The sequence below is a fragment of the Mycothermus thermophilus genome (genome assembly GCF_041956435.1).
Source record: "Mycothermus thermophilus strain CBS 625.91 unplaced genomic scaffold VTJ04scaffold_7, whole genome shotgun sequence".
NCBI classification, from domain to species: domain Eukaryota; kingdom Fungi; phylum Ascomycota; class Sordariomycetes; order Sordariales; family Chaetomiaceae; genus Mycothermus; species Mycothermus thermophilus.
The window spans coordinates 565060-580713 of record NW_027191433.1 but is presented as its reverse complement, the minus strand read 5'-3'; the positions used below and the strand labels follow the sequence as shown (position 1 = coordinate 580713).

The window sequence follows — 15654 nt, the reverse complement described above, 5'->3', positions numbered from 1 at the left end:
GTGGTGGACGCGGTTGGGCCGTTTCATCCCGTTCCGTTCCTCCCCTTCCCTCGCCGCCCGCCCTTCCGGCCGCTTCCCCTCTGGATTTGGATAGGGATTGGTTGGCGGTTTGCCTGCCTTCCTTCCCACTTTTGGCGGTGGTGATGCTTCCCTTGGTGTTGAAGCATTGGGGAGAGGAGCGAGAGGAGAGATCAACATGGCCTTCAGCTGGCCGGATGAAGCTATATACATGACGCCATTCTTTCATTACATTTACTCAAAGGCCCTTCTGCTGCGGCTTGCCATGCGCGGCCTTGTGATGCGTATGCGAGAGACGTGGTTTCGCATGAGCATCCTTTCTTTCCACACCCTCTGTTTGCCTCATGATGTGATATCATGAAAATGCGGAAGGCGTTGAGGAACGCCAACACAGATTTAATCATCATCACCAGACCATCACACAAGCTTCATCATGCTGCAGCATAATGCAAGAAAGACCCATTAACACAGCACGATGCATGCGGTCATCATGGATCAAATAAACACAATGCGATGAACAGAAAAGAATAACGCATGTAAATACGTTCCTCTATGCGTTCCACAACATGTTTGTTGTGCCCAGTGCGCCAAAATTGCAACCCGCGCCGCATCACGGTAACATCCGGCGGTTGACGTCGGGAAGGTTCGGTGTTTTCCGAACTCCAGCCCCACTTTCCCGGATCCGAACTCGGCCCCACACCGGCCCCACATCAGGGTTGAGCCCCGACCGGACTGTTCCGGAAATCACCGGATCCGCCCGGATTAGGCAGCAGAGCACCATATCCGTAAGTACGTACCTCACCTCGGCATCCAATAATCCGACGGCGTATCAAATATGGTACGCACCCACGCAGCCAAATCCAGATCGCTCTCATTCCCATCTCTGGGCCCGTTTCTCCCTTCCGGCTGATTCTCATGCGGCCACCCAAACCGCTCCATATCCCGTATCAACCACTCCTCCACCTCCCTCAATCCCGGCCGGTACGACGGATCCTCCGCCATGCACCAGGCAATCAAAATCCGCAGGCTGCGCGGGAACTTGCACCAGTCCAGCGCTTGGTCGTCCTGCAGGATGAACCCGCCCCAGGTCCACACGCGCCGGTAGTTGGGGTCGTCGGCCTCGGGCCCGGCATATGTTTCTCTGTCCCTGTCCCGTCGACAGTGCACCGCCGGATCGAAGACGGCGTCGCCGTTCGGGTCGGGCGGGGGTACGTTGGGGTGGAACGGGTCGCCGTCGGGAGATTCGAAGCTGCATTTGCCGCGAGGGACCCAGGCGCGGCTAGCGAAGGGGGGTGTGGGCGGGTGGAAGCCCGTGAGGAGGATGAGGATGGTCTGGGCGGCTTGGAAGAGGTTGCAGCCTGGGTACAGAGGGTTATTAGTGATGAGTTGGATGGATGGATGGATGGATGGATGGAACCTACGCCAGTCATGACGCCCGGCAATCCTAGAGCCCCTGTTCGGGCCAAAAGCGTGGCATGGTATTGCGCCGGCCCAGAAATAGTCGAACTCCTGGGTGAATTGTTCCTGTTTGGTTTCATACTCGTATCAGACAACCATCCCTTTTTGATGTCTTAGCCAGGCAGGTAGGCAAGATACTTACCGGAACGTAATATCCGTGCTTCCCGACATGCCTCCCACTCTGGATGAAGGCCCTAAACAAGACGATGCCAGTCAGCACTATTAACCCATCCAGCCAGCATGTGAGTGAAGAGGCAACGAGACGTACGCATCATGCAGCTCGATCGGGCTGTAGATAACCGCAAGGCCTAGGTCAGAGACCATGAAGCAGGGCATGATACCGTGGCCGGATTCGGGGAGGTCGTCGGAAATGAGAACTATGAAATGGATACATTTGTTAGACTCAGGCAACTATATACCAGCATCAATGTTTGTTGACTGGGAAAAGGGATGGTGCCAACCGTTTTGAGGGTCCATATCCTGGGATTGGTTAGTTAGAACTCCACAAAAATGATCATCGTATGGACCCGGGACGTCGTACCCGATGGACGAGGTTAAACTTGCGCCTCCCTCGTAGCGGAAACTTTTCATTGACAGGGGCTTGCTGGCCCGGATACAGGTCCTCATTGCGCGCGGGCGGCCAGCACATGGCGATCAAGCTCTTGACCTCTGAGAGATCGAGACAAAGCATCACGATCAGTCATCATTCTCATATCTGAGGGCAAGAAGATGGGACAAAAACTCACGGCAAAGGAAAATATGATACAAATGTCGGGCCTCGAACCGGCGTTGGGTTCGGATCGCCAGAGTCGGAGTGTTGGACGCCCTGGCCACGTTCTTGATGGCCTTGGCCAGACTGCCGCGCGGGTAATACTCGAGGAATATGATGTACTTGACGTCGTCGTTGTTCGGCGGCTGCCGCTGTGTGGGGTCATATTGAACGGGATCAGGCGGATCCAGCCCCTGGACCATGTGTATGCCGTCACAGAGTTCCTGTTGAGCCTCGTCAGTTTTTGTTCCTCGGTAGGTAATCGAAGTAATTATCATGCTCACCATGGTCAAGCTCTTCTCCGCCACCAACCTCTGCAACGACCTCGAGTCCTGGTCATCCTGCCTGATATTACACTTGACCAAAAACTCCCTTTTCGTGCCGTCCTCCTCCGGGTCCACCGCCTCAAACAGCACCACCACCCCGATCCCTCCCCACCCCACAACATCCTTGTACACCAGCCTCCTGGACAAGAGCGGATTGACCAGATTCGCATTGATGCTTTGTATGATCTCAACCGGCGTCTCCCGCCGTCCCTTGGACGGTTCCCATAGGTACCGGCCCATCGGCGCGTACGGACTGCCCCCCTGGAGATACATTTGCCGCATCGGCCCGCGGTACTTTCCCGGGATCGGGATCGGCATGCCGATCATGTCGTGCTGGCGGTTGCCGATGCCGAACCGCACCAACTCGAGCGGCCACACCGGGTTGTGCGGGTTCTCGCCCGTCTGCCGGTAGCGCGCAAACTGGAAGTTTGCCGTGCGCTGCACCACGTGCGCCCGGTCGTGCGGGCGGAACGCCGGCGCCCGGTCCGGCTCGACCCAGTACGACGGCGGGTTGGGGACGTACACCTGGCTCCAGGGCCGCGTGTCGTTGGAGGAGGAGAGTTGTTCGCCGATCAGGCTTTCCGGGGGGTCGCCGGGGTTCGCCGTCGCGGGCACCACAGTTTTCTGAGAACTACTCTTCTTCCTCCTCACCGGGTCCGGCGGCAGCGGTGGCAATCCTTCCTCCTTCGGCTGGTCCTTGGCGGGCGGCGGCGTCCATCCGCGTCCTCGACTACCAGGAATCGGGGGAAGTTCTGCCCGGATGGCCCATCCCTTCTGCGGCGATCGGCGCACCTTTTCGTACCAGGACGGCACGTTCCCCTGCGTGTCCTTGGGCACGTAGGCCCCTCCCCACCGGTCTCTGCGCGCCCGTTTGGGCATCCGGCCTACTTTTACCGCTTCTGCTCCTTTTCCTTTTCCTTCGCCTTCATTTTCTCCTCCCTCTTCGTCCTCTCGCCCCCGGCGGACTCGGCCCGCGATTTGCGGCGGGTTGGGGACGACGGGTTTCGGGGGCTTGTTTTTGCTTTTGTCTTTGTCTTTGTCGCGGAGACTGAGGCTCTGCAGACTGTGGGCGAGGTCTTTGGAGGGGACCTTTGCGAGGTCTTTGGCGGTGACCTTTCCGCGCAGATGTGGGGGGAGCTGGTCATGCAACGGGCCTCCCGGAGCTTGGGGGTGGGGTGGCGCGGGCATGGTGGGTGGTGAGATGGAGTTGAGGGCGCAGAATGGTGAATGGATTAGGTCAGGGAATTATGGGATGGATGGTTGTGGGAGTGTATACCTCGTTTCTCGGACTATTATTTGATGCTGAGAATGTGTTTCCTCGGGCAGCGAGACGTTGGTTGGTCGGGTCAACGAGCTCAGATCAAGTAAACCAACTCAAATCATGAAGGAATACATAGGGGTGACCGCGTAGGGATTGGGGATTCATCAATTTGTTCTACCGAGTACTGAAACAAAGCAATCACCTATGCCAGGAGACAAGGAAGCAATCGCGCCAAGTAAAAGACAAGGCCAAGACGTTGACCGTGTGCGAGACTCGTCTTCATTGTTTGAGCAAGCCACAGCCATTGACGCATTCGGAACAGTCGACATAAGCCGTTGTCTAAGAACAAAGGGCATGAACTGCTGACTTTCTATTTCCCCTATTCCTCCAGCAATAGGTTGCCTCTCCGCTCCCATTGATGGGAGACATGGCTGAGCTTGGTTGTTCTATTTTGGGCTTCGTATTTTTGATGCAGTTTCCTACGAGTTATTGATACGCCATTACCTCACGTGCACCATGCCGCCGTTGGAATAGCTGATGCTAAATCCAGATTCTGGTTGACACACACAATGTCAATCTGAACACCCATGTCTGGACATTAGAATAGTTTCAGAGACCCCTCTCATTTCTCATTTGTACTTGTGCCAGCAGGGGATGGGTTCTACAGGATCGCGCATCACTTGTCCACACCACAATCAGATGTATGTACTATCCCTATGCTCAAAGTCCATATATTAAAGCTCCATGCTTGGAATGCCTTTTGTATAAGTATGTTATGGACCAAGGCCAAAATAGTTACAATCCAGCTATTACTAGCTCTTCTTCCCAGCATCACGTCTACCTCTATGCGTTCTGTCCCTCAAAGGATCCTCAGCCGGGCATACGGATACTTGGGCTCCCTAAACACCTTCTCAATGGCTGCCAACGACCGATACTCCTCGGGCAGGGGGAGGAACTCGACGCTGAGGATGAGCAGCACAATCATGATGCGGAGTTCCATCTCGGCCAGGCGGCGTCCTATACGCGACATGGTTAATACAATCGTCTCACAAATGCTCAAAAGTCCCTCATAAAGACAAAGAGCAGGCAGAAAGGGGAGAGAGCAAAACTAAGGGCCATCACTTACCAAAACACCCCCTAAACCCACCCCCAAACGCCAACGACGGGAGGGCATACGGATCAAACTTCTCCTTCCCCGTCTTCTCATCCGTGACGATCCACCTCTCCGGCATAAACGCGCCCAAATCCCGTCCCGGCGCGCCTTTAAACCCGTCCCCGTGCTTCTCCGCCACCGCGCGCGACGACTCGCTGCGCTTCTCCTCGTCCCACGGCGCCGGCGCCCGGTCGATGTGGAGGTTCAAGAAGATCTCGGCGCCCTTCGGGATCGGGCAGCCCAGGATCGTGGTGTCGTGCAGCGCCTGGCGCAGGTTGGCTTTGGCGGTGCCGGCCAGGCGGGAGGCCTCCTCGCAGGCGCCGTCGAGGTAGGGGATGTTGGCGTCGAGGATGGCGGCGACACTGGGGAGGTCAGGGCCGGGGAAGGCGGCGCGGAGGTGTTGCCGGAGGGTGGTTTGCACGGTCGGGTGCCGCTCCATGTAGCGCGCGAACCAGGTGAGGGTGTTGGCTGTTGAGTCGTGGCCCTGGGGAGGGGTTAGTTCTTGTTTACTTGGGGTTGGGAGTATTAGTCAAGAGAGAGAGTGGGGGAAGAACGTACACCAACGAGCATAACAAACAGCTCATCCAGCATATTCAAATCCTTGGTCGGATCCGAGGGCGGCACCCCCGCCTTCTTCGCCTGCAAGATCTGCCTCCGCAAAACAAGGTCCATAGCGCACGTATCCGCGGCGTCCGTCTCCAGATCCCCGACGGTCTTGCTCTGGTACCGCTCGACGGCCTTCTTCATGCACCGCGCCATCTCGCCCTCCACGCTCGCCCGGAACCGCCGGTACCGCGGGGTGTACGTCTCGAGCTTCTGGAACAGCTTGGGCGACGGCGTGCGCGAGTTCTTGGCGATGGTGTCGGTGATGTAGGCCACCTGCTCGCGGAGGAACGCGCCGACGGGGGCGTGCTCCTCGGCGGAGGGAGTAGTACCGCTGCCCTCGAGCTGGCGTTGTAGTTTCTGGATCTCGAACCGCGTGGTCCCCGCCGCCTCGCCGAAAAAGGCCAGCCAAATGGCGTCGAGCGTGGCATCCTTGAAGTCCTCGTGCACGTTGACCAGGCCGTCCTTGGTCGGGCTTTGCGCGCGCAGACGCCACAGCTCGATCAGGTCCAGAGTGGACTTGTGGATGTTTGGCGCGGCCACGCGGCGCAGAAAGTCTGCCGTCATGACGTCAGCCCACAAGCGCTTCTGCGCCTTCAGCTCGGGCGTGGTGTACTGCGCGTTGCTGGCGCGCGAGAACATGGGGCCGAAAATGTCGATGGCCATGGGCGCCTTGTCGAATTCCTTGTCGCGGCGCACGACGAGGTCCTCGATCTCGCGCGGATCGTCGAGGATGATGAGGGGCTTGCGGACGCCCGGGAACAAGAGCTGGGCGATGGGCACGCCCAGCTTGCGCGTGGTGACCTCGAAGAGGGCATTGGAGAATTCACCGGATTCCTTGATGACGGGCGCCAGGTCCGGGACGTCGCCGGTGATGCGGCGGGCGGAGGCCTCGTTGTAGGGGATGCCGGGATACGGCTTGGGGTAGAGCTTGCGGCGGATGAGAATGAGGCCTAGGACAGCAAGGCTGAGGAGCCCGACACGCACCGAGAGTGAGTCGAACATGGTGCGTTCGTTGTCAGTGAGGGGTCAGGTCAGTCAGGGGGGAGGAGGTTGGTTGACGGTGTCCAGCCCGGCTGGATGGAGGGGTTGGAGAGATTGAGGAAAAATATCATGACGGAATCTCATCGGCGATAATTATATGATGGGTATCTCTTGTGGGTTCGTACAGGCAACAGAGCTCCCGTCTCGGCCCAGCCGTTGTGTTGCAGATCTCGGCCGTTCAGGGAGCCATGCTGCTGCCCGTGTGCGGCGCAGCTGTGCTGTGCCGTTGCGGCGGGATTTACGGCGAAGGAATGCTACACAGTAGGTTTGACTTGTGACGCTGTCCCGCTGTCCGAGGGCCGTTAATACTACATGACAAGCGCTGACGGTGACCCCGCAAGACCAATCAGTTATTAATTTGTTACACCAGGCGAGAGCCAACAGTCAGCACTACAGAGTACCCCTGACGCTGAGACCCCCAATGGCAGGTTATGCAATGCATCGTAAACGGTGCGCAGTGTCACGTTGAAGCTTTGCAAAGGGTTGAGACCTGATACGAGACAGAGGGTTTTGACTGCAACAAAAGCTATATGGGTGCGAGATCTATCCAAAAATTTACTCGTAGTAGTTTGAGATGTTGCTATGGAGCAGAGACTATTATTGTCTCAGCCAGTCAGGGGTTCAATTGAGGCTCGTCGAGACTTGCCCGTGATGATGGTCAACAGCCAGAAGAATTACCATCCCTCCAAAAAAAATAAAAAAAATAACAAAATAAAACCAAAAGAGAAACAATAAGACCAAGCCATGACGGCACAAAGCAGTGGACAGTATCTGAACTCCTAGCTGTTGCTAGGCAAAAGGGGCTGAACCATACAATGGAGGTCACCTTTGTTCCAACCCCCCTGCGACTCCGAATGCGTAACAACAACACACGAACAATGAACGCCAACGCAATGCCACATTAAGCCATGCCTTTGCACGCACTGAGCTATGCTTGTCGGGACTCGAGTCCCTTTGTGAAAGCGAGTTGTATACCACCTCCAAAGCACCTATGCTATCATCCAACATAGTACCCCTGAGTGCAAGGACACCGAGTCTCTATCTCGCCCATCCACAGTGCCTCGTCACTCAATAGGAGACAAGGTCACGTACCACAGTTTCCCACCTCTAAGCAACATCACAGCTTCAACACCTAGGTAACCCCCGCCCACCATGGCCGACGACGCCATGGACATCGACCCTCACAGCCACGGGCAGGGGCAGGGCCATTACACCGACGACGCAATGGACGTCGACCCTCCCGCTCAACAACCCACCCGCAAGCGCGGCGCATCGGCGAGCGTCTCCGGCCAACCGGCCCCGCAACGCGCACGGGTCGGGGGGAAGTTTGTTCCCCAAGCCCAAGCCCAACCCGTTGCCGCCCCAGTCCCCCTAGCGGCCGGAGCAGGGGCGGGAGCCGGAACAAGAAGAAGAAGAAGAAGAAGAAGAGGAGCAGCATCCTCAGCCGCGGCGCCGCCTCGTTGGCCGCGCACGCCGTGGGGCAGGCGTCTGCGCAGCCGCAGGATGACCGGGACGCGCCATCGCCCCAGGCGCACCGGCAGCTGGAGCACGATGTCCTCGTTGACGACGTTGGGGACGACGCCGGAGAATCCGTACCAACAACAGCAACAGCAACAACAACAACAGCAACAGCAACAGCTAGCCAGCGGCGGCGGTGGTGGGGGGACTCCAGCGGGCCTTGTTCAAGGGGTTCCGCAGATTGTTGTCAACCCGGCAACTCCCCCCGCCGCCGCACCCCCCGCAGCCGCCGGAGGAGGAGGAGGAGGAGGAGGAGGAGGACACTTGGCTGCTAGCTTAAGCGCCGCCATACGCACTGCCGAAATCGTCAGGGCAGAGGTCCGTGGACGACCGAGGTCCAACGCGGGGTTGAGTGAGGGGTTGGCGGCGAGAGGGCAAAGCGTGCACTCAGCGCGTCAAGCAGGGGCGGCCCCCGGCGATGGTGAGAGTAGCAGTCAATCGGTTGTTGTTCGAGGCCGGAAAGGGAGGCCGTTGCAGCGGAGGGTGGCGGAGGGTGGAGGAGACCCGGGCGATAGTGGTGACGGCGATGACAGTGATGACAACGACAATGATCGCGGTGGTGGCAGTAACGGTCGTGGTGATGGCAGTAGTGGTCGTGGCGTGGGTAGTAGTGGTCGCGGTGGTGGTAGTAGTGGCCGTGGTGGTAGTCCTGCTGATGGTGGGGGCGGTGGTGATAGTGGCGATGGTGTAGGTAGTGGAGGTGGTGGAGGTGGCGGGGACAGCAGCCATGATTATTATTATTATGAAGACGAGGGAGAGGAAGGAGAAGACGAAGAGTCACAAACTCCCGAAGCCGTGTGGCCCGGCCCGGTCTTCAACCCGACACACCACGTTCACAGGTGGAAACGCTACTGGAACTATCAGTTCGCGCTGTACCGCCAGGAGTACCACAAGCCCATACGCAGGGAAAGGGACTTCAACGAAGGACACTACCGGGTGAAATGGCACGGCCTGCAGTACCCCCTGCGCCAGTGGCCCTTGCCCAAGCCCGGCGGATGGCCCGGCATCCGACGCGAGGATGGGTTGCAAGGCCCTGAGATCGAGCTCATGTGGCCTGACGACTGGCTCGAGCCCAAACCCCCCAATGCCACGCCAACGCCGCCCAAGGCGGGTGTGATGGAGACTTTGAACGACTACGTCACCGTCAGGCTGAGTAGGCGTGGGCTGGTGCTCAAAAAGGTGGTCGGGGCGGGCGGCATCGGCATCGCGGCTCTGTTTGAAGAGGGCACGTCTCGTCGCCAGTTTATTGTTAAGGCGAACCAACGTCAGGACGCCCAGGCCAATGAGGATTTGATGGATGAAAAGGAGATGACGGCGGTGAGTTGTTTCTCTCATAATAAATCACGAGCAAAGGGCCAGGAGCAACAGCAGGAGTTAATACTGATATTTCTTGTCAAATAAATATAACAGCGCTTCAAAGACTCGATGCACATTGTCCAGGTGCTCCGGCCTCCAGATGTCTTACCAGGCTACAGACTCAGCACTAGCAACATCGACAACTTGATGTTCCTGGAATACTACCCCCGCGGCTCTCTTCACAAGGCCATCAAAAACGCCAACATGGCCACCAAGGTTTCTGGCCAGCAGTACCGGTTCGACACGCGTCAGCTGTATCATATCTTTCTGTGTAGTGAGTTCTCCCCTGACCGACAGTTAGTAATGAACAAGTCCTAAAAGAGAGCACCAGTGGTCAAAGGCCTCATCGGCATGGCTTGGCCCACACAGGACCATTTGCCTTTCTACGCTGGGGATTCGCCGCCGTATCAAGAGAAGTGCCCTCCTGAAAATTCCTTGCCAAAGTTGTTGATAGTTCATCGCGGTAAGAAGTTGCTTCGCTCAGAAACTGACACACACTGCCACTGACACCGCCGCCCAGACATCGACCCCCAAAACTTCCTCGTCGGATCCAACGACAACGACGGCCACGGCATCATGCCGTGTATCAAAGTGTCCGACTTTGGTCTGGCTGAACACTGGGGATACAGAGATTTGTTTAAGCAGTACGTCAAGCTGAGATTCTTTTATTCTTTTCTCTCCTTTGTTTTTGTAAAAAAAAATAAAAAATAAAAATAAACATAATCATATGATTGCGGGTGGCTGACTTGATCAATAATACTAATTACAGCTACGAAATGTTTGCTGCGCGTACCGCGGCCAAATATCGCTTCTTTGCCCCCGTAAGCACCCATCTCATGTTATACCGGACGGTTGAATGCTTGGACAATGAGTTGACCTCCTCTCTCAGGAACAATACAGTGAAGAATGGGACCACTTCCACCCCGAAGTTGCCGCGCCCTTTGCCTTTGGCCACAGCATTGCTGCCAAAGTGGCTGGTAACTACAACTGGACCATGAACTTGTTCCAAGTTGCCCTGGTACGTTCTCCTATGTCTCTGGTATGAACACGCCATCATTAACATAACCCCCCCTCCTTCTTCTCCCTCCAGACCATGGTCTGCCTCGTCACCAACCACTACGCCCCCCTGCCGCCTCACCCAACCCGCATCTGGGTCCCCCGCTACGACCCGGACAGCGAAGACGACGAAACCGACGACTTCTGGCGCGCGATGAACCAAATCGACCGCGACCCGGACGGCGACGCGGACTTCAACCCGGCGGCCCCGGACGAGGACGACAGGTACTGCAACACCCACAACGGGGATCCGGACAACAAGATACGCATCTGGAGCTGGGGCGGGTACCTGCTGCATGACAGCGATCGGTGGGCGCACGTGGCCCGGGATTTGAGGCTGATCATTGCGTGGTGCCTGGCCGACGATCCGTACTACCGTCCGCGGATACGCAGGTTGGAGGGCTTGCTGGTTCGCGGGCTGAATAGGCAGTGCAATGCGCCGGATGAGAATCAGGGACCGGCTACGAACCCGAGGCAGGATCACGTAGAGGATAGAGTGTTGAGGGATTGGGTGACGGATGTGTTTGATAGGCCGTGGTATGCGCCGCAGACTCAGGGAGGAGGGGATCAGGGTCAGGGTCAGGGTCAGGTCCAGGATCAACCTCAACCTCAACCTCAGCCTCAGCCTCAGCCTCAGCCTCAGGGTGGTCCGGGAGGAGGACGAGGAGGAGGAAGAGGGGGGGAGGAGCAGGAAGAGGAGGAGGAAATGGTGACTGCCGGGTGATGTGATGAGGGAGGTAGAGTAGAGGACGCAAAGCAAAGATGAAGACTGGCTCCCCTTCTCCCATCCAAAGTGGCTATCTCATCGACGGGGATCAAGAACACAAGAAGGTTTGACAAGGTTCAATCTTTGCTCATCACCCAGAACCGGTCGTGAGGGATACCTAATGAATTAGAATTTCAAGGCCTCCCTGTCAAAGGTGAAGGTCATGGGTATTGCTCCTACCACTTACTGCCAGGAAGCTGGTGGAGGAGCGGAGGAAAGTCTCCAGGAGTACGTATATTTCGGTGTTATTGGAGTTCGAGGGATTAGAAGAGCACGCAGGACTTTATATAGGGTTTTACCCGGTCCCTTGAACATATGGTTATGATGGAGGTTAAGTAAGGAGATGAACTCGAAAGCCCTGGAAAAGGGTATCTTGGATTAAGAAAGGTATATAGGTGTCGAGTAACATAGCCTTTGCTTTGCCCCTTTTCGCGCCTTCATTTCCCGCTGTCCCCATTCCTGAGCGACGTACCTAAATAATTACCCAGGTGCAATCACAAACTACCATTATTAACCCCAACCCAGTAGTATTATCAATACCCTCACAGCACACCACACTTCACCCAGCCACCCAATCAGATAAAACAGACACAGCAATCAAACGGCAGAGGGCAAGGGATGCAAAAACAAAAGCGCCCAGGACACGGGCCGCCGCGGTTGCCGCCGCGCAAGTCAAGACTCTGATGTCTGTCCTCAGCATGAGGCTGGGATGGATCTGTCACGGGAGGGGAGATGTCAGTTATTACTATCCCAATTAGGAAATCCCAACAATTGTAAGCCTAACGTTAAGAACTTACCCATGGGCAGAGAACGGGGAGGCTGTGCTGTTTGTGGCCCGCCGTTGAGATGGGCAGGGGATGGGGATTGGAGTGGGTGTTGCTGTGGTTGTTGGATGGGAGGAGGTGCCTGGGTGACGCTTGACTTGGTGTTGTCGGATTCTGGCGCCATGGTGAAATCGTGAATGGCAATAGTCCAATGGCTATTTGGGATGTTCGGTGGAGAGGTGAATGTGATGAAGGTGAAAAGAGTTGAGGTTGGTTGGTTGGTGATGTGTGTGTGACACGTCGTCGAGTGAGGCGCAGCAGGTGTGTTTCCAGGTTTCTCGTCCTCGGTCTAGTTGCGTCACACAACGGTGCAGCAGTGACGGAATCAACCTGGCCTCTATCTGTTGGCGTGTGTTTTGCAGATCAACGCCTCGATATCAAGCCGGTGGCGTTCCTTGGACCAACCACAGGCATTCTGCCCCGAGCCGTGGCCGCTAGGCACCTTACTTGTGCTTGGATTTGGGGAAGTTGGGGTAACTACAGCACTGCACTTTGATCCCTGGTTTGGATATTGGCAGCTTTCGTTGCTACTAGGTTGCCGGTGCTGGGGTTTGGTGGACTTTGATATTGCAAGGAGGACGTCATAGTCGGCGAGACAGCAACCTTACAACGGCCAGTGCTGCATTTCCCGGCCCTGATCTGTTGATCTAGAGCCATTAGGTACATGTTATTATGAGGACCTGACAGCAAAGAGCATATGCGGGGGACGTGCGGGGTTTGCTTTGCTAATATCCTTCCGATGACATCACTGCAAGGCGGCGCTGGAACAGCAGCCTCAGGGGGGAATCCACTCTTTCCAGCTACCATCTCGAGGATGCTGTCGTCAAGGCTTGCATTGCTACGAACTCAGGCCGCAGGTCAGCTGCATGCCGACCTGTCTGTCGTCTGCTCCATTGTTGCCCTGAGACCGTCCAACAAGTTCCAAAGCCGTGGTTTTCTGGTTACGAGATCAACCCGACGACAGTCGAGCACAATTGGTGCGGATAGGCCAACGGCGCGGCCAGAGGTAACCCGCCCAGAAACTCGGCGTCCCCTGCTCCGAGGTGTCCCAACCTGGGCTAACGAGGAATGTATTAAGCGCCCCAAACAAACTTCTGAGGTCGAAGAAAAGAAAACTTCAGCAAATCAAGTCACAACCGCCAAGAAGACACAAGCCGATTTGGATGCAGAGCTCCGCGAGAAAATGGAGAGCATCGCTGGCGACGGGGGTGCTTCAGGGGTTGAATATGAAGATGGACGGCCTGTTGCTATGAAGCGCTCTGTCAGGGAAAATATGTTTCGCTACATTTAGACTCTATGTCTCTAGATACTCTTCTATCATTTGTAGTACTACAAGCCAACGCCGTCAGACAGTGACTGCTAGTTGCAGCCATGATACCAGTGTGCAACGCTGTAAGAAAAGCCAACCAAGCCATGAATAATAACCAGAACCGAACCAGATCGCAACAAACAAACGCCTAGTGGAACAAGAAACTCCTATAAACAAGCAGTCTATCTTCCTTCCAGTCGCCCTCTCTTTCTAAGCACTGCCTCCTTCTCTGGTGCCAAAGACTTCCCTCTTCCGTTACACAAACACCATCACAACCATCCACACAACCCCAAGCAGCCCCACCACCACCGAGTTCACGGCAAACTCGGGCGGGCCACCAGACCCGATCACCGCCTCATTGCCGGACTCGGTGGTCGTCGTCGTAGAAGCAGCAGCAGCAGCAGCAGCCGAGGGTGTGGAATGCGTCAAGGTGGCGGAGGTGATGACTGGAACAGAACTCTCAATGGAAGAGGTTTCGGGGGAATTATTGACGGCCCTGGTAGTGGCTACCGAAGAAGTGGAGGTCGACCTGGAGGTCTTTGGGATAGAGATAACCCTCGTGAATGTTGATATCGCCTCGGTGATCAGTTGGATATTGTCTGTGGGCGGGCCGAAAATAGGGGCGGTGGGTGTCTAAGAGAGTGGATAAGTGATATAGGTGGGGTATGACTCTGGGGGATCGTGAATTGGGCTTGGGGGCCATTGAATATCAGGGACGTCGGGACCTCCGGGGTTTCCGGGACGTTTGGGACCACCTTTCGGACCTCCCTTAGGACTCCAGATGCATAGAGCGGGAGAGACTGTGTCATGAAGTCGAGGGCGTTAGCGGCCATGTCTTGCCCAGGAGACGGGTTGGAGGGTGAGAGGTACCTACCTAGCCAAGTGAGGAGGAGAAGGGAGTGAAGAAGGCGGAAGGTGTGGCGTTGATGGACGTTGACAGCCATGTTTGAAAGTAAATTAATTAGTGGCAAGGGTATTATTGGTTGTTGATGATGGGATGGTGGCGACGGTGTCAAGCTTGCGAAGGTCGTGGTTTGCAGCTTGAGAGCACCCGGCAGCTTGTCAGGGGAAACGCAAAGGTAAATCGCTGTCGGCGTGAGCACAACAGCGATATGGCCGAGTGTGTGGGAGGTCAGGAGAGGAAAGAATCCCACCACCAGGACGGCCTATTTATCTTATTGTCTTGTTGCTTTGTAGATCCAATGGATGGAGGTTGGACAGTCTGGCGACTGAGCAGCCTTCTTGGGCACAGCCACCATCTCGGTCGTCAATCGGCACCTTGGCACCTTTCCTTTGGTTTCAACCTCAACGAAATCTCTTTCCATTTGTTTCGTGATACAACTATCTCTGTTCAGCACACAGGTGCATGCACAATGACGCTCATATCACAGCCTTACCCAAGCTGTGCCAATGATCGGCACTAAGAGCTGCAGGTGTCGCTCAGCCACACCCGAGATCTTGGAACCTGACCGAAGGAAATGCCCAACCCAAAGCCTTGGGAAGGTGTTGCAGCTGAAGACGCGTCGTCGCGCAAAGAGAGGGGTCAAGCTGAATTACGCTCAGTTACAAGCACTCAGCTGGTCGCGGTTGTGATTCAGATCAGGGAGACGGGACTTAATAGGGTTGGACAACACTTAAAACAACGAACTTCTAGGTACTCGGGGAAAGAAAAGAGACTTGCTAAGAACATCAAGAACAACATGCAACCCTGACATCACAATAAAACAGGAAAACCACCTCCCGACAAAAGAAACAAAAACGACGAGCCTAAAAAAAAAAAAAAGGAAAACCAGCATCTTAGCCAGCGTCGCTCATCACCTCACCTCTTCACCCCTATCTCCCTCCCCAGGGCTCTCCTCACTCCTCCATGCAGCGAGTGCCCTCAAAGAGCTTTGGGTATGTGGATGATCTTCGCCAAGCACTTGCCGTCGACCCTGGACACATTCGTCCATGAGGTCGATAGCTTCGCTGTGCCGGCCCAGAAGTTTCCAAGTATGGGCGAGGTTGTTCATAGTTGTAAGTGTGTGGGGGTGGTTGTGCCCAAGATCTTCCTTCACAGCCTCCAACACCTGTACAAAGAGTTCCTCGGCCTCTTTGAATCGCCCTTGCCCTTTGTACGTGGATGCAAGGTTGTGCATAGTTGCAAGTGTATCGGGGTGGTTGTGCCCAAGATCTTCCTTCACAGCCTCCAAC

General features: G+C 55.9%; 6 protein-coding genes across 6 annotated transcripts; 2 read left to right on the top strand and 4 right to left on the bottom strand.

Annotated features, from left to right (window-relative positions):
* Nucleotides 1-816: 816 nt before the first annotated feature.
* VTJ04DRAFT_9756 (uncharacterized protein) lies at nt 817-3759 on the bottom strand (the record flags this gene model as incomplete). Its single annotated transcript, XM_069368337.1, has 7 exons — nt 817-1376; nt 1440-1542; nt 1619-1670; nt 1745-1887; nt 2018-2145; nt 2223-2469; nt 2530-3759. 7 exons carry the CDS (start codon nt 3757-3759, stop codon nt 817-819), a joined length of 2463 nt encoding a protein of 820 aa, XP_069214491.1.
* Nucleotides 3760-4691: 932 nt separating this feature from the next.
* VTJ04DRAFT_9755 (uncharacterized protein) lies at nt 4692-6593 on the bottom strand (the record flags this gene model as incomplete). Its single annotated transcript, XM_069368336.1, has 3 exons — nt 4692-4849; nt 4959-5469; nt 5544-6593. The coding sequence occupies 3 exons, from the start codon at nt 6591-6593 to the stop codon at nt 4692-4694; spliced, it is 1719 nt and encodes a 572-aa protein (XP_069214490.1).
* A 1191-nt stretch (nt 6594-7784) lies between these two features.
* VTJ04DRAFT_9754 (uncharacterized protein) lies at nt 7785-11286 on the top strand (the record flags this gene model as incomplete). Its single annotated transcript, XM_069368335.1, has 7 exons — nt 7785-9467; nt 9561-9780; nt 9838-9969; nt 10027-10150; nt 10276-10327; nt 10396-10524; nt 10597-11286. The coding sequence occupies 7 exons, from the start codon at nt 7785-7787 to the stop codon at nt 11284-11286; spliced, it is 3030 nt and encodes a 1009-aa protein (XP_069214489.1).
* Nucleotides 11287-11903: 617 nt separating this feature from the next.
* On the bottom strand, nt 11904-12276 carry VTJ04DRAFT_9753 (uncharacterized protein; the record flags this gene model as incomplete). Its single annotated transcript, XM_069368334.1, has 2 exons — nt 11904-12043; nt 12126-12276. 2 exons carry the CDS (start codon nt 12274-12276, stop codon nt 11904-11906), a joined length of 291 nt encoding a protein of 96 aa, XP_069214488.1.
* Nucleotides 12277-12966: 690 nt separating this feature from the next.
* Nucleotides 12967-13675, top strand: VTJ04DRAFT_9752 (uncharacterized protein; the record flags this gene model as incomplete). The annotated part of the gene is made up of 3 exons (XM_069368333.1): nt 12967-13158; nt 13231-13413; nt 13592-13675. 3 exons carry the CDS (start codon nt 12967-12969, stop codon nt 13673-13675), a joined length of 459 nt encoding a protein of 152 aa, XP_069214487.1.
* Nucleotides 13676-13716: 41 nt separating this feature from the next.
* On the bottom strand, nt 13717-14405 carry VTJ04DRAFT_9751 (uncharacterized protein; the record flags this gene model as incomplete). Its single annotated transcript, XM_069368332.1, has 3 exons — nt 13717-14094; nt 14179-14261; nt 14336-14405. The coding sequence occupies 3 exons, from the start codon at nt 14403-14405 to the stop codon at nt 13717-13719; spliced, it is 531 nt and encodes a 176-aa protein (XP_069214486.1).
* Between the last annotated feature and the right edge of the window lie 1249 nt (nt 14406-15654).